Genomic DNA, 23,947 nt, shown 5'->3' on the forward strand with positions numbered 1-23,947 from the left:
ACTGTTGTGTCACTTGCTACACTTTAACGTCTATGAAGCAGTTAATCGGAAAACTGCTTAAACTAAAATGTGGTCCTTTGAGCAATAGAAAAGACCATATACAACAATACATACTGTCCATTTTTTATTATTGACCAATTCCCTTTAAACTTTCACTTTCCTCGGTTTTTATTATATCCAAATAGGCAACATGTGAAAAATAATGAAAATTCGCACAGTTGTTGGCACCTTTTAAAAGATAGATGACTTAAAAAACACACTCTTTAGTTGGAAATTTAGACTTGCGAGCAAAAATTTGTGTGCCATTTTTGCTTGTTTGAATATTCCACATTAACTACATTTTTTTAAGCTCTAGAAGATGTTAACCTTAAATCTGCCAATTAGGATGCAGCCAACATTCCTAAGTTAAGTGTTCGTACCTTATTGAGAGGCATAAGTGGTTACAATCTACACTGCATTGTGCTCAGGAAGCAAGTCATGCTCGTACAAAAAAAAGCTATTAAGGAAAACCAAAATAGAAACATTCAAAATCTTGGCAAAGGCATGCATTAAAATTGACCTAAAAAATTAATAATTTAAAAAGGGTAACAAATGGTCAACTTGCAGTAACAATATTTTCTTCGGTAATGATACAATTATAGTCTCATTTTCCCACAAGTGTGAGGATTATTGTAATAAAGTAGGCATCAAGGAAATTGGGATTATATATATATATATATATATATTAATCAGGAGTATTTTTGTGTGTTGAAAAGAGGGTCACAACGGAATGTGAGGTGTGGCGACAAGTGAAAAGGCAAAGGTAGTGTGAAGTGAAGTTAGTTTTCCAACCTAGCGGACTAGAGGGGTCTGTTTGAGCGAGATGAGGACAGAGCGCATTCGAGAGACGTCCTTCGCCTGCTTGTTGGTTTTTGGATTGAAGTCGCACAGGTGAGCTACTCGCTCCCACGCCGATCCGGGACTGTCGATGTCGCCCTCGGACAGGAAGGCCTCCTCGGACGATCTGTGGGCAGGCAAAAAGAGGACCAGAGGCGCCATTAGACGGGGGATTTTACACAGCAGGTGTGCAAAGGCATTCATGCATTCAACCCGTCAGTGCTTGGAACTCAGCAGCATCCTGTAAAGTCTGAGTCCATGCTTCTCAAACATGTGCCGCTTCAAAGGTATTGGACTTTAGACTCAGACAAACTTTACTGATCCACAAGGAAAAATGTTCCAACTTTGCAAATAGGAATAGCATCATAGTTGGATTATACTTGACTATCAGCTCATCTTTGGTTCATGAATAAGTATTTAAATGTATAAAGTGTTTCCCATGCATTTATACAGTGGGGCATAAAAGTATTTAGTCAGCCACCGATTGTGCAAGTTCTCCCACTTAAAATGATGACAGAGGTCTGTAATTTTCATCATAGGTACACTTCAACTGTGAGAGACAAAATGTGAAAAAAAATCCAGGAATTCACATTGTAGGATTGTTAAAGAGTTTATTTGTAAATTATGGTGGAAAATAAGTATTTGGTCAACCATTCAAAGCGCTCACTGATGGAAGGAGGTTTTGGCTCAAAATCTCACGATACATGGCCCCATTCATTATTTCCTTAACACGGATCAATCGTCCTGTCCCCTTAGCAGAAAAACAGCCCCAAAGCATGATGTTTCCACCCCCATGCTTCACAGTATGTGTGGTGTTCTTGGGATGCAACTCAGTATTCTTCTTCCTCCAAACACGACGAGTTGAGTTTATACCAAAAAGTTCTATTTTGGTTTCATCTGACCACATGACATTCTCCCAATCCTCTGCTGTATCATCCATGTATCCATTTTGGTATAAACTCAACTCGTCGTGTTTGGAGGAAGAAGAATCCTGAGTTGCATCCCAAGAACACCACACCTACTGTGAAGCACAGGGGTGGAAACATCATGCTTTGGGGCTGTTTTTCTGCTAAGGGGACAGGACCATTGATCCGTGTTAAGGAAAGAATGAATGGGGCCATGTATCGTGAGATTTTGAGCCAAAACCTCCTTCCATCAGTGAGAGCTTTGAATTCTTGACCAAATACTTATTTTCCACCATAATTTGCAAATAAATTCTTTAAAAATCCTACAATGTGAATTCCTGGATTTTTTTTTCACATTCTGTCTCTCACAGTTGAAGTGTACATATGATGAAAATTACAGACCTCTGTCGTCATTTTAAGTGGGAGAACTTGCACAGTCGGTGGTACTTTTTTGCCCCACTGTAAGTAGTGGCCCAACAATATTACATTTGTATGCCAGGGGTGTCTGAGGTGTGGCCCAAGGCATTCCGGAAATAAATAAAAAGTAGAAAAAAAAATAAGGCAAAACTGGTGGAAAAAATGACGGAAATACTGATGCAAGTAACATTTGTATTTAAATGTACAGTATAAAAGTATGCTATATACAGTCAAGCTCAAAAGTATTCATACCCATGGAAAATTTAGGATAGAATTGACCTAATCGTTTCCACATTTGGAGAATTATGTGGTTGTGGAGCAGATTTGACATACAATTACAACTCATCAAATACAAAAAAAAATTACTAGTAAAGCCCCTTTTGTCACTTATGCACACAAAGTAATTGCACTTGTAAAAGGAATATAACAAAAACACTATTTTAGGATTTGCACACCGACACAAAGAATACATCACAGGGTAATAGTTTTTGTTTTAGTCAACCAGCAAGTTTTTTCTTGAATAAGAATGACTCCCAGAAGATAAGACATAATACTGAAGACATAATTGTGAAAAAATATTCACCAGCTTTTACTTCCATTTAAACAAAAAATGTATGTCAAAATTTGTCAGGGGTACGAATACTTTTGGGTGTAACTGCATGGACAGTAGAGTATAGCGTTTTAAAAATGACATGCACATGCGCCATGGCCAACGATGCAAAATTAGACAATGACAACCAATGACTCCAATAGATCGCAATACTGTGGGAAACACTAGTGTACTATGTTTCTAAATTGGCTGTTCCTAAGTAGCACTAGATGGAGTATCAGTGGTACTCCTACCATAGTTAGAGAATCAATGGTCTACGCACACGACAATACATAACCAGTTGTCACAAATATGATGATCAAAGGCGGCCTTCCACTTTTAGAGAAGGGCATGCGGCTGGTGAAACGACTAAAAAGGGAGTGCAGGCAAGGCATCCAACATTAAAAATTAGTTCTAAACCTACACAAAGCCTACAAGATCAGCACTGGGCTGTTTGTAGAACGCCTTATCAGCAATCCTAGTCGGCAGCCAAAGCCAAGTAAGCAGGGAAAGGAAGAAGATAAAAGAAGAGTGTCAGTGTTAAACAGGCAAGCACACGTTAGAATTTCAGAAAGCATTGTTAGTAAACAAAATGACTGAGAATGAGAAGATGGAATATCTTCTGGTGAATATTAGGACAATTTATCAGTGCTGTGAGAAAGAGTGTTAATAAAAGCTAAAGTGCAAAGTGATACCGTGTCAGACTTGGGCAGAGTCTGTAGGAAAGTGTGGAAGAAGGACATATTAGCTTTTCAAAGACAAGTGGAACACAACAGGAAGAATACACAACACTATACTATAATAAAATAAAAACATAAGCATAAAAAATAGGACATATAAACAACCCCATGCTACAATAAAAAATAAAGCACAAACATGCTTTGAGATGACAAAATAAATGATTAAGTCTATTTTGTATTTAACTCTCAACATTCTTAAACACTATTTATATATTTCCAGAATTGTATTTTTTATAAAATTTTTGATAAGTACAATAATTATATATATATTTTTTTACTTGCTAACAAAATGTATTTTTTCTATTAGATGTGAGTTTGTGATATATACTACTTGGCTATGACATACAACAGGAATATTCAGCTAAATTGTTCTGGGGGCCACATTTCCAGTAAGCTAAGGACCTGGAGGGCAGACTTCTTTTTTCACTTCTAGTCTTATTTTGTATATTACTGAGAAACAGCTTCCTGTACACTAGACATTTGAATTTGGTCTATTTTGTCGGTTACAGAAAAGCTCTGCTGCTTTTAAGGACCTTCAGCAAAAATGAGTCTTATAGTTGAATAACCCAAATGATGAACAAGAGAGGACCTAAAATGGAACCTTGAGGCACACTAGTAGTATAACTAAAGGCATTGAACAAATGACTACAGACTAATCAACTTAGTTACATAAATCCAATTATGAAAAAAAAAGTGTAACTGCGAAAAAGGAGAGGAATGTCTCAGTTACGTAAATCACAAGTTTGGACCTCAGTGTTCTGCTTGCTAGCAGGGTTAAAATATCAATGCAAGGATCTGACAGGAATTTGCCGTGAAAATGTTTGTTTCCTAAATATCAAACTGAATCCGAGGACCGGTATGGTGTCATTCCCGCTAGTTGAATAGGTTTGTCGTACACTGTCAGAGAGGTAATTATTTACCGATACTGCTATTATGACCAAGTAATGTATGGGTTTTTCATAATAAAAGCGCTACTTGCATAATTTCATACAGTATTACAGTTAATGTGTTGCCGTGAATGTAGTGCTTTGCAAAAACACTCAGATGCTTTAAAACAATCAAATATATGATGAAATGGCCAGAATTTGGGACATAGAAATGTCAAATATAATTACAGTTATGTACATATATATATCTTGATTGGATTATCCAGAGAATAGTGCTCGATACCGTGGTAGAGCGCAATATGTATGTGCGGGAAAAATCACAAGACTACTTCATCTCTACAGAACTGTTTCATGAGGGGTTCCGTCAATCATCAGGAGATCATCTCCTGATGAGATCATCATGAAACAGTTCTGTAGAGATGAAGTAGTCTTGTGATTTTTCCCCACACACACAAACACATATATATATATATATATATACACATATACATACATTATATATATATATTACTTATCAAATCAGCCCTACAATATATCAATTATCCAGCAATGAGATGTCCAGGGTGTACCGTGCCTTCCAACCGAGTGCGGCTGGGCTAGGCCAGTGACGCGCATAAAGAAAGTATGGCCAGCCTGGTTTCAGGTGCTCCTTAATGATTGGTGAGGGTGCCATGACTGCTACTAACTTTAGGCTGAAGCTATGTGTCTGCAGCGTTTCCTCATTAATTTTCCGGTGTGTATAAAAGCCAAGCTGTGCAGCAAAGGGTCAGCTCAACCCACGAGAATTGTGAAAAGCTTTTACATTGCTTTACCCACAACCTGGAAAGAAGACAAGTATGACAAGTGAAGGTTCACCATCAACACTAGAGGGCCACGATTACAGCGCCTTGTAAGAGGTAAATACACAACATAACGTCTACGTTTTGTTCAGGACTGATCTCACAAAAGCTAATACAAATAACACATTAAATTATTACATTTAAGAGAGTCTGTTTTTTTCAAACCATCTTTGAATCTCAGTAAAACTAAGAATGCAATTTGGTAGCAGTAAAAGAGAAGGTCAAACACAAATGAATGAGTAAGAGAAACAACATTTTAAGTGTGAGATAATGGATGACAAAATTAACTGGAAATCTCAATAAAAATATACAACTTAAGGTGGCAAGAAATACATCAATAAGGAATAAAGCTAAATATGATCTGGAGCAAAAAACACTCAGTTTTTCGCAAGTGTTATGTCTGAGTTATTGCGCAAAAATATGAGGAAATAGTTACAAAAGTACACTTATTTACTTAGCATGTTACAAAAAAAGAAAGATCAGTTAGAATAATACATATTGAGTGACCCACACAGTGATTACAAATTCAATGGAGGGACCCACTACAGTTGACATACTTCACACAAAAGTCAGAATTTATCTGTGATTGTTGGTCCAAAGCTAATGAAGATTTTTGGCAAAAAAAGGTAAGGTATTTTTTTGGTTGTTCTGTGTATCTTTTTTATGTTCATTGCGCCGTCGGGTGCGTTTTAGAGTGCCTGCTAGTCATGAAGCAGCTGAGTGCGTCAAATACTGATGCAAAATGATACTTTCACAAAATAAAAGCATGTTTCATTGTAAGTTCATGAGCTGGAGTATGTTTGGAACTATATAAAAAGACATATTTTATTTTATTTCATCACAAAAAATAACAATTGCATGTCCTTGGTAGCTGTCATGGCAACTGTTCTTTAGTTGGCTATACTCTCTTTATACATGACTTTGGGATAGGCTACACCCTGCACCCCTACCTCACCACCACCATCCGCGACTGCCAAAGAGACAGGCAGTAGTCTGCTGCTTTAGGAAGCAAGCAAGCAAAAATTTGGGTCATGAACATCTCCCATGGTAAAAGTCACATTGTACCCTGCAAGATCCGACCAAAACATTTGGTGTCTTAATCGATAGCATTAGTTAATAGCTAGCGAAACATAACGTTTTTCCAACCATAAAGTTAAGTTAAAAGTTAAAGTACCAATGATTGTCACACACATACTAGATGTGGCGAAATTATTCTCTGCCTTTGACCCATCACCCTTTATCACTCCCTGGGAGGTGAGGGAAGCATGCTAAGCTCATACTACGAAAGAAGAATGTAATTGTGAAAGACACTGTTGAGAAGAAGAAGCGGATGATATTCATTGAACTAAAAACATAAAACATTGAAACACCGAGGCGTGGATGTAGTTGACTTGCTGAAGTAGTATGAGCTTAGCATGCTACAACGTGCACCACACTGAAGTAGCAGCTACGATAATGAGAGCCTAAATCATTACAATGATTCCTAAATTGCGGGCATTTATCAATGAAAATATGGAGAAGCAGTTGATGGTCTGTTTGATGCAGAAGCAGCTCGCAAGATATACTGTACAATTTAACTCCGCAAAGTAAATGCTCTACTTTAATTTTACATTACTTCATAAAACTAATGTAGTTGTTTATCGTACTTTCTACTGTGTTGTGTTTGATTTGTGTGTTATCTACAAGTTAGTTTTTCTTCTTAAAATGGATGTTACAAATTAAAATAGTGGTCCACAATAGAATGATTTGATTTCAATTGATTTTAAAAGGCAACACTGATTTAAGCTACAAGTCTTTTGGGTTACGAGCTTTGTCACAGAAAAAATTAAACTTGTTAGCCAAGGTACCACTGTCATGTAGCTAAAAAAGGTAACACAAATATTAGTTGTGCGATTACAGTGGTACATTGATTTTGTATGCCACGGTTTTAGACAAAAATGAGTCCTTAAGTAAATTGCTGCCCACACTAAGAATCCCACATGTTGGTGACTTAGTCTCTGGGCTTTTTGTGCAAAATAACTTACTGTGGCAGAAATGGGCAAATATTTTAACCCGGGGCCAGAAAGAGAGAAAAAATGTGTCTAGGAGACCAATGTGTGTATAAATTATATATACATATTTAGCGGTAAAATCTGCACTACAGTATGTGTGTTCGGGTTCCTTTTTTTCCATGAACACTAATAAGAAAAATAAACAATGTCCGATAGAATTCTAAATAAAGTTATGACAGATCACCTTAAAAAATCTGAATGGAATTTTACAGTTTTTTACTGAATGGGACACTCAAAGGTATGTTAAAATAAAGGCAGTGAACAATAAAACACTGAATATTAACAACATATGATCATCGCTCCTTGATAGAGATGAAGCAAAACACAATAAAAATGTAACAAATGGCAAAATATGAATGCAAAGGGTAATAAACACCTATAATATGTATGTACAATATATAAAAAATCTGCTTCCGCATCTGTTCCTGACATGCATTTCGGGCTGGCTGCTCTGAAAACAAATCCTGCCTGCTCTACTTTGTTCTTCGTCTGAGCTGCTGTGACGTACAGTAGATTACAGTAATATCTCGTATAACACACAAAAGCGCAGATTCCAACCATTGAAATACTTTCTACAGTTCAAGACTTATGGCCATTTAAAAACAGCACTGCACATCATAATGGCGGCAACAGTTTTAAACTTAGAGGTCTAAAAAAATTATGTAGAACGGCCGGATTGAGAATCATAACAGGCCGTATTTTACCCAGGTCTGCACAATGATGACAAAGACAGTTAATTGTAGCCTAAGGCTGTGGAATTGTGGAGTCATGACAGTTTTACGCGTTGTGCTGTAAAGTCCTGTGACGCTGTTTGAATGCATTCATTGGTGTAAACAAATAAAGCGCATATTGATAATTTCTGTTCATTTACTCTCTTTACGTGCAAAGTGTCTAAATATGTTTGTCTACATGGTGTATTTTGATCGTTTCTCACTTTGATGGGATATTGCATTAATAACCAATCCTAGGTGTAGTTCTGGTAGGTGCCAATCGTATATATGGAAACACTAGTATCGCTGCCTTTTATAGAATGTGTAGACATATTTTTAAAGTATTAATATATTATCATCATTGCTGCTTTTATTTATTAGATACCTTTTACTGACTATGCACAAGCACTGTTTTTAATAATATGTGATAGAGATGTGATACATAATATTAGACTGCCGATATTATCTGCCGATAAATGCTTTAAAATTTAATATCGGAAATTATCGGTATAGCTTTCAAAAAGTAAAATGTATGAATTTTAAAAACTCCGCTGTACAGAGTGGTACACGCCCAATAAACCTTAAAAAGCACTGCCTTTATGTGCCAGCCCAATGACATAATATCTACGGCTTTTCGCACACACAAGTGAATGCATCGCATACTTGTTCAACAGCCATACAGGTCACACTGAGGGTGGCCGTATAAAAAACTTTAACACTGTTACAAATATGCGCCACACTGTGAACCCACACCAAACAAGAAGGACAAACACATTTTGGGAGAACATCCGCACCGTAACAACATAAACACAACAGAACACATACCCAGAACCCCTTGCAGTTCTAACTCTTCTGGGATGCTACAATATGCCCCCCCACCTCAACCCCACCTCCCAATGTTCTCTCAGGGAGAGCATGTCCCAAATTCCAAGTGGCTGTGTTGAGCCGTATTAAAAACAGTGCATTTTGGCATTTTTTCCCAAAACTTGAGTTGATTTATTTTGGAAAAACTTGTTTCATTGTTTAATGCATCCAGCGGGGCATCACAACAAAATTAGGCATAATAATGTGTTTTCTCCACGACTGTATATATCGGTGTCGGTTGATATCGGAATCTGTAATTAAGAGTTGGACAATATCCGCAAAAAAGCCATTATCGGACATCTCTAGTATGTGATAATGCTTTTAATACTGTATTTTGTTTGTTTTATATACTGTTTGTAATTGTATGTCTACTTGGACGTTGGAGTCTCCAATAAAGCTTGATTGAATTGGGGATCTCTTTACCATTATTGCGGAACGAAATTGATGTGGGGCTTAAAAGTGTCATCTACATGACAGGACACTGACCTGTTGTTGGCCTTGTTCTTCTCCATCTGCTCACTCTGGTGTACATGCCATTCTTCCAGCTCCTTTTTGGCCTTCTCTCTCAACTCAGCCTCGGCTGCCTTGGATGCCGAGTCTTGTCAGTAGAAAACACATTCACCACTTGGTACACAATTAAATTATGCCACACGTCTTGTATTTGAGGTAGGGCTGGGCGATATTTCCATATACACAATATATCGCGGGTTTGTCTCTGTGCGATATAGAAAATGATTATATCGTGATATTCGAGTATACCTTCTCACACAGTTGCTTTTAGATGCGTGCATTAAACTGCATGCTTCTCTCCCTCTTTCTTCTCTCTCCTTCTCACAGAGACTTAAAACAAGCGCACCTTCTTACATACGTCACGCATGCAACGTCACACGCCCTCCCCAAGCAGAGAGGTAGCAGCATGGGTAACGTTAGCTGTGATGATAGCGAAGCCGTGCGAGTGGTAATACGAGAGAAAGAAGGTGACAATCTGGTAACAAATGAAGGAAGAATTAATTCCCAAGAAAAAAAGAAGGGGTCCATCGTCTGGCGGTGGGTCGGCTTCAAGCGGGAAGATGTCGAATAGACAACTTTAATTTGTAGAGCGTGGGGCACAAGCGTTGCTACCAGAAGTAGCATTACTGCTAATATGTAGTATCATTTGAAAAGTCACCCGCTAATAACTGTTTAATGAAGACAGTTTTGGTCAGTTTACTTAGTTGTGATTTCCTTCTCTGCATTAAAGTTTAAAATGAGTATATATTAATGCAGTATGAAGAAGAATGGTTCAATGTAGACACATAGAATCATCATACTGCTGTGATTATATGCATCAAGTGTTCATTCAAGGCTAAGGCAAAATATGGAGATATATATCGTGTATCGCGATATGGCCTAAAAATATCGAGATATTAAAAAAAGGCCATATTGCCCAGCCCTATTTTGAGGTCAAATATACATACTCACCTAACGCCTCAAGGCGTTCCTTCTGCTCCTCCCTCCACTTGCGCAGACTTTCCGGCTCTTGCCTCTGAATATCGACTTGCGCGATGGCTGCATAGTTATCCGTGGGGCCATTGGACTCCTTTTCGGAGGAGAGAAACCCTGACTCGGTTATAAAAGTGGTCAACTCTCAGATCAGACGGATGCAGAGTTCAGACTGAGACTTCATCACAGAGCCATTGCATTGATGACGTTTGGCTCGCTGACAACAAGCTAGCCATACACTTAGGTAAAACGGAATCCATCCTATTTGGGTCCCATATAAACCTTAAGAAAGTCAGTGACTTCACTATAAAAGTGGTGACATTGTTATCACAAGGAAAGATGAGATCACCATACCTAAGTTCCATTCTAGAGGCCAATCTATCCTGTGATAAAATTGCAACCAAGGTAATCAAAAAGGTCAACCAAAGAACAAGATTCTTTACCGCTTTTAAAACAATACCTCCAGGCAACTTCAACCCTTTACTAATATCCTCCTCCATTTACATCCCATCGCCCCGGATTGTAAATAACCTAATGTAAATAATCAAATGTATTTCAAATGTATATACTTGTTCGTATGCTATCTGAACTCACTATGTTCTCTGCTCGCTGTACATATCCTACTAAGTCAGACCTACACTGTTTCTATGTCCATTTCTCTGTTGATGCAATTGTTGATGACTGAAGTACTGATATCAACCAAAGCTCAACCCACCCCGCGGATTGTAAATAATTCAATGTATATACTATGATGATTATATTGTGTGATGACTGCATTATGCTGATAGTATATATTTGTACCATGAATTGATTAACGTGGACCCCGACTTAAAGGCCTACTGAAACCCACTACTACCGACCACGCAGTTTGATAGTTTATATATCAATGATGAAACCTTAACATTGCAACAAATGCCAATACGGCCTTTTTAGTTTACTAAATTGCAATTTTAAATTTCGCGCGAAGTGTCCAGTTGAAAATGTCGCGGAACGATGACGCTTATGTTGACGTTATTGGTTGCAGCGGCCATTTAATCCCAGCACCACTCACGGCTAAAAGTCGTACGATTTAATCGCATAATTAGACAGTATTTTGGACATCTGTGTTGCTGAATCTTTTGCAATTTGTTCAATTAATAACGGATACTACAAAGAAGAATGCATTTGGTTGAAAGCGGTGTATTTCGGCCGGCTGTAGCAACACAAACACAGCCGGTGTTTCTTTGTTTGTTGTGAAGCTTTAATATGGAACAGAGCGAACATGTTTCTCTACCACATGTCAACCACCAGGTTTCGGTGAGAAAATTTTGGTAATAAGTCGGCTCTTACTGGAGACATGAGCGGAGCTTGGGTCCTCCTGGAGCAGCTGTCAAAGAGGCAGCTGCAACTTTCTTGGGTCCTCCATGGCTTCACTCAGAGACACCAGTGGTCACCACACCCCTCCGACTTTCAGGTACGACCATATAATCTCACTAAAACACTAGTAACACAATAAACAGAAAAAGGTTTTTCCAGAATTACCCTTGTAAATGTGTCTAATAACATCTGAATCGCTCCCACTGCCCTCTTCTTTTTTTTTTTTTCTTCTAGTCCTTCACTCTCACTATCCTCATCCACGAATATTTCATCCTCGCTCCAATTAATGGGGAAATTGTCGCTTTCTCGGTCAGAATCGCTTGCGCTGCTAGTGTCCATGATTGTAATCAATGTGCGGAAGTGAGGAGCCCTCACACTGGTGAAGTCACGCGCACATCGGCTTCTACTTCCGGTACAGGCAAGGCTTTTTTATTAACGACCAAAAGTTGCAAACTTTATCGTCGATGTTCTCTACTAAATCCTTTCAGCAAAAATATGGCAATATTGAGAAATGATCAAGTATGACACACAGAATAAATAAGAAAATGTAATTTCAGTAGGCCTTTGAACAAGTTTAAAAACTTATTCGGGTGTTACCATTTAGTGGTCAATTTTACGGAATATGTACTGAACTGTGCAATCTACAAATAAAAGTTTCAATCAATCAATCAACTCACCTGAAAGAGATCCCCGTTCACTGTGGCGGGCTCCTCTGCAAAAGGATCTAGCATCATTACAAAACAAATATGTTAAAATATGCTTTTAGGGTTACACTTGACACTCCACTGTGATTTTTTTGTTCACTGGTATGGTTTGCAAAGCTGCACTGTGCATACTGTAAGTCATGCAAAAATGTTGCAGCACCTGTTTGGCCTGTTGATGTTATCTGCCCCGTTGAAAGACCAGACTTCCGGGTTGTGGGTACTAGTACTACTACTACTAGAGTAATTCCCTTGACTGACCACCTTCATTAAAGGCCTACTGAAACCCACTACTACCCACCATGCAGTCTGATAGTTTATATATTAATGATGAAATATTAACATTGCAACACATGCCAATAAGGCCTTTTTAGTTTACTAAATTACAATTTTAAATTTCCCGGGAGTTTCGTCTTCGAAACGTGTAATGATGACATGTACGCAAGACGTCACGGGTTTTTAGGAAGTATGAGCGCTGCGCACACACACAGCTAAATGTCTTCTGCTTTAACGGCATAATTATACAGTTTTTTGGACATCTGTGTTGCTGAATATTTTGCAATTTGTTCAATTAATATTGGAGAAGTCACAGTAGAAAGATGGAGTTGGGAAGCTTTAGCCTTTAGCCACACAAACACAAGGTGATTTCTTGGTTAAAATTCCTGGAGGTGAAACTTTCCTATGGATCACAGCGCGGTCAAGAGAACATGGATCCCGACCACATGTCAACCAGCAAGTTTCAATGAGAAATTGTGGTTAAAAAGTCAGTTCTTACCGGAGAAAAGCTGAGATTGTGCCGTCCATAGCTGCCGTCGACTCTCCTGAGACACTGCGCGTCAAGACACCCGTGGATAAACCCTTCTGACTATCAGGTACTATTAAACTCACTAAAACACTAGCAACACAATAGAAAGATAAGGATTTCCCATTATTAACCAAGTAAATGTGTCTAAAAACATCGGAATCCGTCCCAATGCAATCCTGTTTTTTTTTTTCTTCTAGTCCATCGCTATCAATATTCTCAAACACGAATCGTTCATCCTCTCAAATTAATGGATAAATTGTCGTTTTCTCGGTCCGAATAGCACTTTTTGTTGGAGGCTCCCATTAAAAACAATGTGAATACGCGAGGAGCCATCAAACATGTGACGTCATCGTCTGCGACTTCCGGTAGAGGCAGGGCATTTCTCTTAGCACTGAAAGTTGCAAACTTTATCCTGGATGTTCTCTACTAAATGCTTTCAGCAAAAATATGGCAATATCGCGAAATGATCAAGTATGACACATAGAATGGACCTGCTATCCCCGTTTAAATAAGAAAATCTCATTTCAGTAGCCCTTCAACTTAGGAGATGTATAACCACTGACGAGCATTACAAAAGCATTAAGTGTGACAATGCCATTTAGTTAGCATTATTGCTAATGCTAACTGGAATTCCTAAAGTTCCCTTTTAGCTAGCATTAATGCTAATGCTAATACTAAGTCGTTACGCTAAAGTAGCCCTTTAGCGAATATTAACACTAACTCGACACACTAAGTATAATATATTTTCAAAGTGTCCATTTGTGGTCTATAATGCCGTTTGTCGACCGCTAAATCAATTTGTAAACTTGGACAGAGCTAACGCTAGCCTAGCTTTAAGCTTAGCTTGTAGTTGTTGATCCCGGCTGTCAGCAAACTTGCCGTAGTTGCTCGCCGGCTGCTGTGGGCTCTCCGGGCCGACCTCTCCGTTCAGCTCCTCGAAGCCTTCCGCGTCGTTCTCTATCCCCGCTATCTCGTTCTCCTGCTGGGCCAGGAACTCGGCGGCCGGGTCGTCGTCCGTCGGGTGCACTCCGTTGTCAGCCATCTTCCACAAAGTGTTTACAAGTTAAACTGCGCTAGAAGTGTGGGAGCAGGCGAACAGACGCGGGTTGAATTAGGCTAACGAGTCAGCAGCCGCACAATTTCTCGAATGAAAAGTTGAATGATAGAAATTGCTGGGGGACTAACGTGGGCAGCGTGGAGTTGTCAAATTGGCCCTTGATAATGGCTTCGACTTCACTGATGATTCATGATTTGTGTACTTGATTCATCATCGACGAAGGAAGCGGCCAGCAGTCACACCAAAGGCTGCTAGTACTTCTTGCTTTTTGGCGTCATCTGCTGGCCACTTTGTTCTTTACTCTAAAACATGTTTTTTCGTGTGTGTGTGTCTATATATATATATATATATATATATATATATGTCTTGATTGGATTATCCGGAGAATAGTGCTCGATACCGTGGTAGAGCGCAATATGTAGGTGTGGGAAAAAATCACAATAGTCAAAGTAGTCTTGTGATTTTTTCCCACACCTACATATATATATATATATATATATATATATATATATATATATATATATATATATATATATATACATATATATATAAGTTTAGTCAGCCACCGACTGTGCAAGTTCTCCCACTTAAAATGATGACAGAGGTCTGTAATTTTCATCATAGGTACACTTCAACTGTGAGAGACAGAATGTGAAAAAAAATCCAGGAATTCACATTGTAGGAATTTTAAAGAATTTATTTGTAAATTATGGTGGAAAATAAGTATTTTGTCAACAATTCAAAGCTCTCACTGATGGAAGGAGGATTTGGCCCAAAATCTCACGATACATGGCCCCATTCATTCTTTCCTTAACACGGATCAATCGTCCTGTCCCCTTAGCAGAAAAACAGCCCCAAAGCATGATGTTTCCACCCCCATGCTTCACAGTAGGTGTGGTGTTCTTGGGATGCAACTCAGTATTCTTCTTCCTCCAAATACGACGAGTTGAGTTGATACCAAAAAATTCTATTTTGGTTTTATCTGACCACATGACATTCTCCCAATCCTCTGCTGTATCGTCCATTTATCCATTTTGGTATAAACTCAACTTGTCGTGTTTGGAGGAAGAAGAATACTGAGTTGCATCCCAAGATCACCATACCTACTGTGAAGCATGGGGATGGAAACATCAGATGTTGGGTCCCACTTCTCTGTGAGCGCTTTGAGTGTTTAGAAAAGCGCGATATAAATCTAAGTTTTTTTTTTTTTTATTCCCTTCGGGGTTGCAGGGGGTGCTGGAGCCTATCTCAGCTACAATCGGGCGGAAGGCGATTACACCCTGGACACGTCACCACCTCATCGCAGGCTTGTGGTCTAATTCAGTGTTTCTTAACCATTAATGGGCCGTGAGCTGCCCCCAGAAACATGTACATGCTACTATATGCATCAATGATTTTACATGCTAAATTTCAACATCTCAAAGCTATAATTGAGATTCACGGTACAATCAAAAAGCTGGTGTGTAATAAATACAGTTCTTACAGTACAAACACATTGTTGGCCACAACAAAAGACGAGAATGGCACATTTAACTTACTGGCAAAGACGACATTTTGATTATGGAAACACACTGAAATTATTGCATACTGGCAAATGAGACCCAGATGTGTAAGAAAACAATTGGGAGGCACAGTTATCATTATCAGCTCAGTGTTAAATGAATAAACTATGAAAAAATATATATTTTATTAATAAAGGGATGATTGTATTTCTCATTTAAAACACTTCCTTGTGTAGTCTGGCCAGTTTGAATCATTTTATATATATATATATATATATATATATATATATATATATATATATATATATATATATATATATATATATATATATATATACACACTGTGATGAGGTGGCGACTTGTCCAGGGTGCACCCCGCCTTCCGCCCGATTGTGGCTGAGATAGGCACAACCGCCCCCCGCGACCCCAAAGGGAATAAGTGGTAGACAATGGATGGTTTTATATATATATATATATATACATATATATATATATTTATATATATATATATATATATATATATATATATATATATATATATATATATATATATATATGCGATGAGGTGTACTCATGGCTCATCAACAGCTTAGTGAACGGTATACATATTTATATATATATACATACATATATATATATATATATATATATATATATATATATATATATATATATATATATATATATATATATATATATATATATATATATATATATATGTATACCGTTCACTAAGCTGTTGATGAGCCATGAGTACACCTCATCGCAGGGCCACAAAGAATATTTAATCAAAAAATATTATAAACTGTTATATATTATAGATAAATTAATACGACCACATATATAATGTCTTCAAATGAAGTACCTACATAATGCACGCATGGCAAAAATTATATAATTAAAAGAATGATGATTTATTTGTATTGTTTATAGCTTATTGTTAAATTAATCAGTCTTGCAGCATGTATTGTTTTTTGCTTAAATATATAGATAGCAAAACAAAAAATATGGTCTGTTGCCATTTGTACTGGAAGCTTTTGTTAAATGCATTTTGAAAAGTAACAAAATGTAACTTTAATCCATTAATGATGAAGATTTCAGTTATAAGGTAACCATGAATTTTTAAAATCTTCTTTGCACACCCGTTTGACCTATAAAATATAAAACAAGTATGCTCAAAAAGGTTCATTATGTCTTCTTATTTATATACGTTTTCAAATGTTCTTGTAATCAGACCATATTTTCGGTATATTAGATGGAATTTTTTCCTGACTTGTTTCAACTCTCATCTGAAGTCTTCTTCAGAAGATCAGATGTTCTTTAAATAAATAAAACAAGTATGTCTTCAGTCTGCATCTATTAGGGCAGTGGTTCTCAACCTTTTTTCAGTGATGTACCCTCTGTAAACATTTTTTTAAATTCAAGTACCCCCTAATCAGAGCAAAGCATTTTTGGTTGAAAAAAAGAGATAAAGAAGTAAAATACAGCACTATGTCATCAGTTTTTGATTTATTAAATTGTATAACAGTGCAGAATACAGTGCAGGAACAGTGCAGGAAGTCCTGTGGGGAGTGCTCAGAGAGTATGGGGTATCGGACTGTCTTATTGTGGCGGTCCGTTCCCTGTATGATCAGTGCCAGAGCTTGGTCCGCATTGCCGGCAGTAAGTCGGACACATTTCCAGTGAGGGTTGGACTCTGCCAAGGCTGTCCTTTGTCACCCATTCTGTTCATAACTTTTATGGACAGAATTTCTAGGCGCAGTCAAGGCGTTGAGGGGTTCCGGTTTGGTGGCCGCGGGATTAGGTCTCTGCTTTTTGCAGATGATGTGGTCCTGATGGCTTCATCTGACCGGGATCTTCAGCTCTCGCTGGATCGGTTCGCAGCCGAGTGTGAAGCGACCGGAATGAGAATCAGCACCTCCAAGTCCGAGTCCATGGTTCTCGCCCGGAAAAGGGTGGAGTGCCATCTCCGGGTTGGGGAGGAGACCCTGCCCCAAGTGGAGGAGTTCAAGTACCTAGGAGTCTTGTCCACGAGTGAGGGAAGAGTGGATCGTGAGATCGACAGGCAGGAACACGGTGCGGCGTCTTCAGTAATGCGGACGTTGTACCGGTCCGTTGTGGTGAAGAAGAAGCTGAGCCGGAAGGCAAAGCTCTCAATTTACCGGTCGATCTACGTTCCCATCCTCACCTATGGTCATGAGCTTTGGGTCATGACCGAAAGGATAAGATCACGGGTACAAGCGGCCGAAATGAGTTTCCTCCGCCGTGTGGCGGGGCTCTCCCTTAGAGATAGGCTGAGAAGCTCTGCCATCCGGGAGGAACTCTAAGTAAAGCCGCTGCTCCTTCACATCGAGAGGAGCCAGATGAGGTGGTTCGGGCATCTGGTCAGGATGCCACCCGAACGCCTCCCTAGGGAGGTGTTTAGGGCACGTCCAACCGGTAGGAGGCCACGGGGAAGACCCAGGACACGTTGGGAGGACTATGTCTCCCGGCTGGCCTGGGAACGCCTCGGGATCCCCCGGGAAGAGCTAGACGAAGTGGCTGGGGAGAGGGAAGTCTGGGTTTCCCTGCTTAGGCTGTTGCCCCCGCGACCCGACCTCGGATAAGCGGAAGATGATGATGGATGGAGTGCAGAATATTGCTCATTCGTAGTGGTCTTTCATGAACTATTCGGGAAAAAAAAGATATAAAAGTAACTAAAAACTTGTTGAAAATAAACAAGTGACTAAATTATAAATAAAGAATTCTATACATAGAAGTAATCATCAACTTAAAGTGCCCTCTTTGGGGATTGTAATATAGATCCTTCTGGATTCATGAATTTAATTCTAAACATTTTTTCACAAAAAAAGAAATCTTTAACATCAATATTTATGGAACATGTCCACAAAAAAATCTAGCTGTCAACACTGAATATTGCATTGTTGTATTTCTTTTCACAGTTTATGAACCTAATTTAATATTTTGTTGAAGTATTATTCAATAAATATATTTATGAAGGATTTTTGAATTGTTGCTGTTTTTAGAATATTTTAAAAAAATCTCACGCACCTCTTGGCATACCTTCAAGTACCCCCAGGGGTACGCGTACCTCCATTTGAGAACCACTGTATTAGGCCCTCTATCGGGTCATGATCCTTTTTTATTATTATTGTTTGTTGATTTGTTTTCAGGACTGACAATAATTTCTAAACCGCTATTTTATTACCTGAGCATCGGTCAGGGTTATGGTCTACCATTTTTTAAAAACATTTTCTTCAATTTTAAAAAGTGAAGGATCAACAGACAATGCATGAAATGAAAATGGTAGTCCTCTGTTAGGGACAAGTTTTGCACAGCCTTATTTCAAATGCAAAAAAAAAAAGTATAAAACCAAGGTTAGGATAGAAGCACACTTGTTGGCATTCCATTCTGTTTTATTAATGGTCAAGAGGCACCTAGAAATAAAAGTGTGTGTGTCCTTGGCCTGTTATTTGTTGGAGGCTAAATTATTGCATTTTTTAGGAAGGGATTAAAAAAAGCATATATGGCCTCCCTCACTCTCCTTTCAAACCATGCACGGTCTACTGTACAGAGTAAGCACATTTTTGTTCTCAAATTTGTAAGAGAGACAACTCCTTTGAAAATGATAAATACTATGGATCCTGTACTTGGCCCTCAGATTCTATAAAACTCTTAGCATGAATTGATGAAGCCTGCCTGAATGAGAGACAAAACAACAACCTGGACGGTCTAGTTTCCATTAATTTAATACCCTGAGAATGTTTAATTCATATTTTGAGGTGGTTTTGGTAATATTATTCACTCATTTTCAAGATGAATACAATTTTTCATTGTCATCTGTCAGGGACATAAGGATAGACCTATGACAGGGGTGCCCACACTTTTTCTGCAGGCGAGCTACTTTTCAATTGACCAACTCGAGGGGATCTACCTCATTTATATATGTCATTTATATTTATTTATTTATGAAAGAGACATTTTTGTAAACAAGTTAAATGTGTTTAATGATAATACAAGCATGTGTAACACATATAGATGTCTTTCTTTCACGAAGACAAGAATATAAGTTGGTGTATTACCTGATTCTGATGACTTGCATTGATTGGAATCAGACAGTAATAATGATAACGCCCACATTTTCAAATGGAGGAGAAAAAAAGTTGTCCTTTCTGTACAATACCACATGAAAGTGGTTGGTTTTTGGCATCTAATTCATCCAGCTTCCATACACTTTACAAGAAAAACATTGGCGGCAAATTCCGTAGCTTGCTTGATTGACATTCACGGCACCCGAGGGTCTTGTGAGATGACGCTGGCTGCTGCCAGTTCATTATTATGAAAAAATGACAGAGAGGAAGGCGAGAAACACTTTTTATTTCAACAGACTTTCGCGCCGTCCCTTCCGTCAAAACTCTAAAGGCCGATGTGCACATTTCCTATCTTCACAATAAAAGCCCTGCTTCATGCTGCCTGCGCTAACAAAATAAGAGTCTCGGAAAGCTGGCGTGCACAAGTGATGTGCACGCCAGCTTTCTGAGGGATCGCTTGTGCACGCCAGTTTTCCGAGACTCTGTATTTAGTTAGCGCAGGCAGCATGAAGCAGGGCTTTTATTGTGAAGATAGGAAATGTGCAGTCGGCCTTTAGAGTTTTGACGGAAGGTACGGCGCGAGAGTCTGTTGAAATAAAAAGTGTTTCTCGCCTTCCTCTCGGTCATATTTTAATAATAATGATCTTGCAGCAGCCAGCGCCATCTCACAAGACCCTCCGGTACCGTGAATGTCATTTAAGTGACGTCTTGGTGAAGATTGATGATCACTAATTTTTAGGTCTATTTTTTTTAAAAGCCTGGCTGGAGATCGACTGACACACCCCCCGCGGTCGACTGGTAGCTCGCGATCGACGTAATGGGCACCCCTGACCTATGAGAATAGTTCTCATGGGTTTAAAAGTACAAAATATTTTTTTATTTTAATATGTAATTAATAGTTTGAGGTTGATGCAACACATGTAAGATATACGATAAAACAAAACCGCTAAGCAAAAAAACTGCATGTTGCAGTGTATTATTCACAAGGTGAAAATTTGGCATTAACTGTATAAAATGACACAAAAGTTTTAGGGGTGGTTGTCAATATATTTGTTTATGTTTTGTTTCATATCTAACGGCAAGGCAATTCATACACAAGGCAAATCAAAGTGCTTTATAGATGCGTGAAGTCCTTTAGACTTAGACTTCCTTTTATCGTCATTCAAATTTGAACTTTAAAGTACAGTTAAGAACGAAATTTCGTTGCATTAGCTCGTCGCAGTGCAGGATAAAATAACAATAAGGTGCAGATACAAATAAATAGATTACTGTACAGATAAATGTATACAACTTTTGCATAGCGATGTATGTTTTAATACATTCATAAACGTGATGCATATGCAAAGGTTTATAGATGCATAAAATGATAGGAAGGCAAATAGAATCCAAATCATCATAAAATAATGATAATTCAATTGAAATCAAAAGTGTAGACAAAATACCTTATACGTGTTTTCAGACTGAATGTGTTCTTTTCATCAAAACGGTAACTAGGTTACCAATGATTCCCGGGCGCGGCCACTGCTGCTCCTCGCTGCTCCCCTCACCTCCCAGGGGGTGATCAATTAAGGGTGATGGGTCAAATGCAGAGAATAATTTCGCCACCCCGAGTGTGCGTGTCAGTCATGGGTACTTTAACTTTTTTAACTATTGTTGTTCACCGAAAATGTTGCATAGTAAAGGAATGACTTTGCGATGAGGTGGCGACTTGTCCAGGGTGTACACAGCCTTCCGCCCATGTGCAGCTGAGATAGGCTACAGCACCCCCCGCGACCCCAAAATGAACAAGTGGTCGAAAATGGAAGGATGGATGGATGGATGGACAATTTCCCCCCTTGTGGGGATGGAAAGGATAATACAGGTATAAAGTACAATATAACACATATGTAATATTTACATTTAATATATACAGTATTTAATAAACAAAAATAATAAACATATTTTCAGACAAAAAAACTACTTATTGTGGTAATTTGTTTTTAGCCAAGACACTTATAAAATATAAAACTATAGTAATGTGGGCCTATACACCACTGTGTTTATTAGCACATATTTCTTACATTGCTTGCAAATAATTCAATGTTAATTCCTCTACAGAATCTCTTCTCTGGTCAACAAAAGCACCTAGAAGATTCTAGCGGGAACTCTCATTCAACCCTTTTTCGATTACGCTTGCACCTCCTGGTACCCCAGCACCTCCAAAACTCTCAAATCTAGACTCCAAACATCCCAGAATAAGCTAATCCGGTTACTTTTAGACCTCCACCCCAGATCACACCTCACTCCAACCCACTTCTCCAAAGTGGGCTGGCTCAGGGTGGAGGACAGAGTCAAACAACTTGCTCTGAGCCTAGTCTATAAAATCCGCTACACCTCCCTGATACCGAAGTACATGTCAAACTACTGCTTTAACATAAATGACCGCCATAACCACAACACCAGGGGTAGCTCCACAAACCAAGTTAAACTCCGGATTCCGATCTAACAAAGGTCTTAACTCATTCTCTTTCTATACCACATCAATGTGGAATGCTCTCCCAATAGGTGTAAAAGTAAGTGCATCTCTTTCCTCCTTCAAACCGCTCTAAAACAACACCTCCTGGCAACTTCAAATCTTTAATAATACCCTCCTCCATTCACATCCCATCTCCCCGGATTGTAAATAACTGAATGTAAATAATCAAATGTATTTCGCGACCCCGAAGGGAATAAGCGGTAGGAAATGGATGGATGGATTTATAATGTATATACTTATGCCATCTGAACTCACTATGTTCTCTGCTGGCTGTACTTATCTTACAAAGTAAGCCCTACACTGTTTCAATGTCCATTTCTCTGTTGATGCAATTGTTGATATCTTAAGTACTGATATCAACTAAAGCTCCTCATCCCACCCCCGGATTGTAAATAATTCAATGTATATACTATGATGATTAACTTGTGTGATGACTGTATTATGCTGATAGTATATATTTGTACTAGGGCTGCAAATCTTTGGTTGTCCCACGATTTAATTCAATATCGATTCTTGGGGTCACGATTCGATAATATATCGATTTTTCCGATTCAACGCGATTCTCGATTCAAAAATTATATTTTTCCGATTCAAAACAACTCTGTATTCATTCAATACATAGGATTTCAGCAGTCTGCTGACATGCTGGCAGAGTAGTGGACTTTAAAAAAAAAACTTTTACAATTATAAAGGACAATGTTTTATCAACAGATTGCAATAATGTAAATTTGTTTTAACTATTAAACGAACCAAAAATATGACTTATTTTATCTTTGTGAAAACATTGGACACAGTGTGTTGTCAAGCTTATGAGATGCGATGCAAGTGTAAGCCACTGTGACACTATTGTTCTTTTTTTTTTATTTTTATAAATGTTTAATGATAATGTAAACGAGGGATTTTTAATCACTGCTATGCTGAAATTATAACTAATATTGATACTGTTGTTGATAATATTCATTTTTGTTTCACTACTTTTGGTTTGTTCTGTGTCACGTTTGTGTCTTCTCTCAATTGCTCTGTTTATTGCAGTTCTGAGTGTTGCTGGGTCAGGTTTGGTTTTGGAATTGGGTTGCATTGTTATGGTACTGCTGTGTAGTGGTTTGTTGGATTGATAAAAAAATAAAAATAAATGAAATAAAAGGCAGAGGAGTTAGTGCGTCTGCCTCACAATACGAAGGTCCTGCAGTCCTGGGTTCAAATCCAGGCTCGGGATCTTTCTGTGTGGAGTTTGCATGTTCTCCCCGTGAATGCGTGGGTTCCCTCCGGGTACTCCGGCTTCCTCCCACTTCCAAAGACATGCACCTGGGGATAGGTTGATTGGCAACACTAAATTGGCCCTAGTGTGTGAATGTGAGTGTGAATGTTGTCTGTCTATCTGTGTTGGCCCTCCGATGAGGTGGCGACTTGTCCAGGGTGTACCCCGCCTTCCGCCCGATTGTAGCTGAGATAGGCGCCAGCGCCCCCCGCGACCCCAAAAGGGAATAAGCGGTAGAAAATGGATGGATGGATGGAAATAAAAAAAAAAAAGTTTTTTTTTTAAATTGAGAATGATTCTGA

At 38.6% G+C, this 23,947-nt stretch overlaps 1 protein-coding gene across 3 annotated transcripts; it reads right to left on the bottom strand.

Moving 5' to 3' along the window:
- Positions 1 to 111: 111 nt before the first annotated feature.
- cltb (clathrin, light chain B) lies at positions 112 to 14,548 on the bottom strand. Of its 3 annotated transcripts, XM_061901959.1 has the most exons (7): positions 14,408 to 14,548; positions 14,102 to 14,295; positions 12,394 to 12,440; positions 10,340 to 10,457; positions 9,365 to 9,476; positions 3,483 to 3,503; positions 112 to 1,003 (listed from the first exon to the last, which is right to left on the bottom strand). In XM_061901959.1, the coding sequence occupies exons 2-7, from the start codon at positions 14,262 to 14,264 to the stop codon at positions 832 to 834; spliced, it is 633 nt and encodes a 210-aa protein (XP_061757943.1). In that variant the 5' UTR covers positions 14,265 to 14,295; positions 14,408 to 14,548; the 3' UTR covers positions 112 to 831. The 3 variants fall into 3 exon arrangements, with proteins under 3 accessions (XP_061757943.1, XP_061757942.1, XP_061757944.1); XM_061901958.1 differs by having other exon boundaries at positions 14,102 to 14,498; XM_061901960.1 differs by lacking the exon at positions 3,483 to 3,503 and having other exon boundaries at positions 14,102 to 14,489.
- Positions 14,549 to 23,947: the final 9,399 nt, after the last annotated feature.

The sequence above is a fragment of the Nerophis ophidion genome, linkage group LG05, assembly GCF_033978795.1.
Source record: "Nerophis ophidion isolate RoL-2023_Sa linkage group LG05, RoL_Noph_v1.0, whole genome shotgun sequence".
Lineage (NCBI taxonomy): Eukaryota > Metazoa > Chordata > Actinopteri > Syngnathiformes > Syngnathidae > Nerophis > Nerophis ophidion.

Coding starts and splice junctions, on each gene's coding strand:
- cltb (XM_061901959.1), bottom strand. CDS start 14,264: ATGGCTGACAACGGAGTGCACCCGACGGACGACGACCCGGCCGCCGAG. Junction 12,441..14,101: donor GCAGCCGGCGAGCAACTACG/GCAAGTTTGCTG, acceptor TAATGATGCTAG/ATCCTTTTGCAGAGGAGCCC. Junction 9,477..10,339: donor GGAACGCCTTGAGGCGTTAG/GTGAGTATGTAT, acceptor TCTACTGACAAG/ACTCGGCATCCAAGGCAGCC.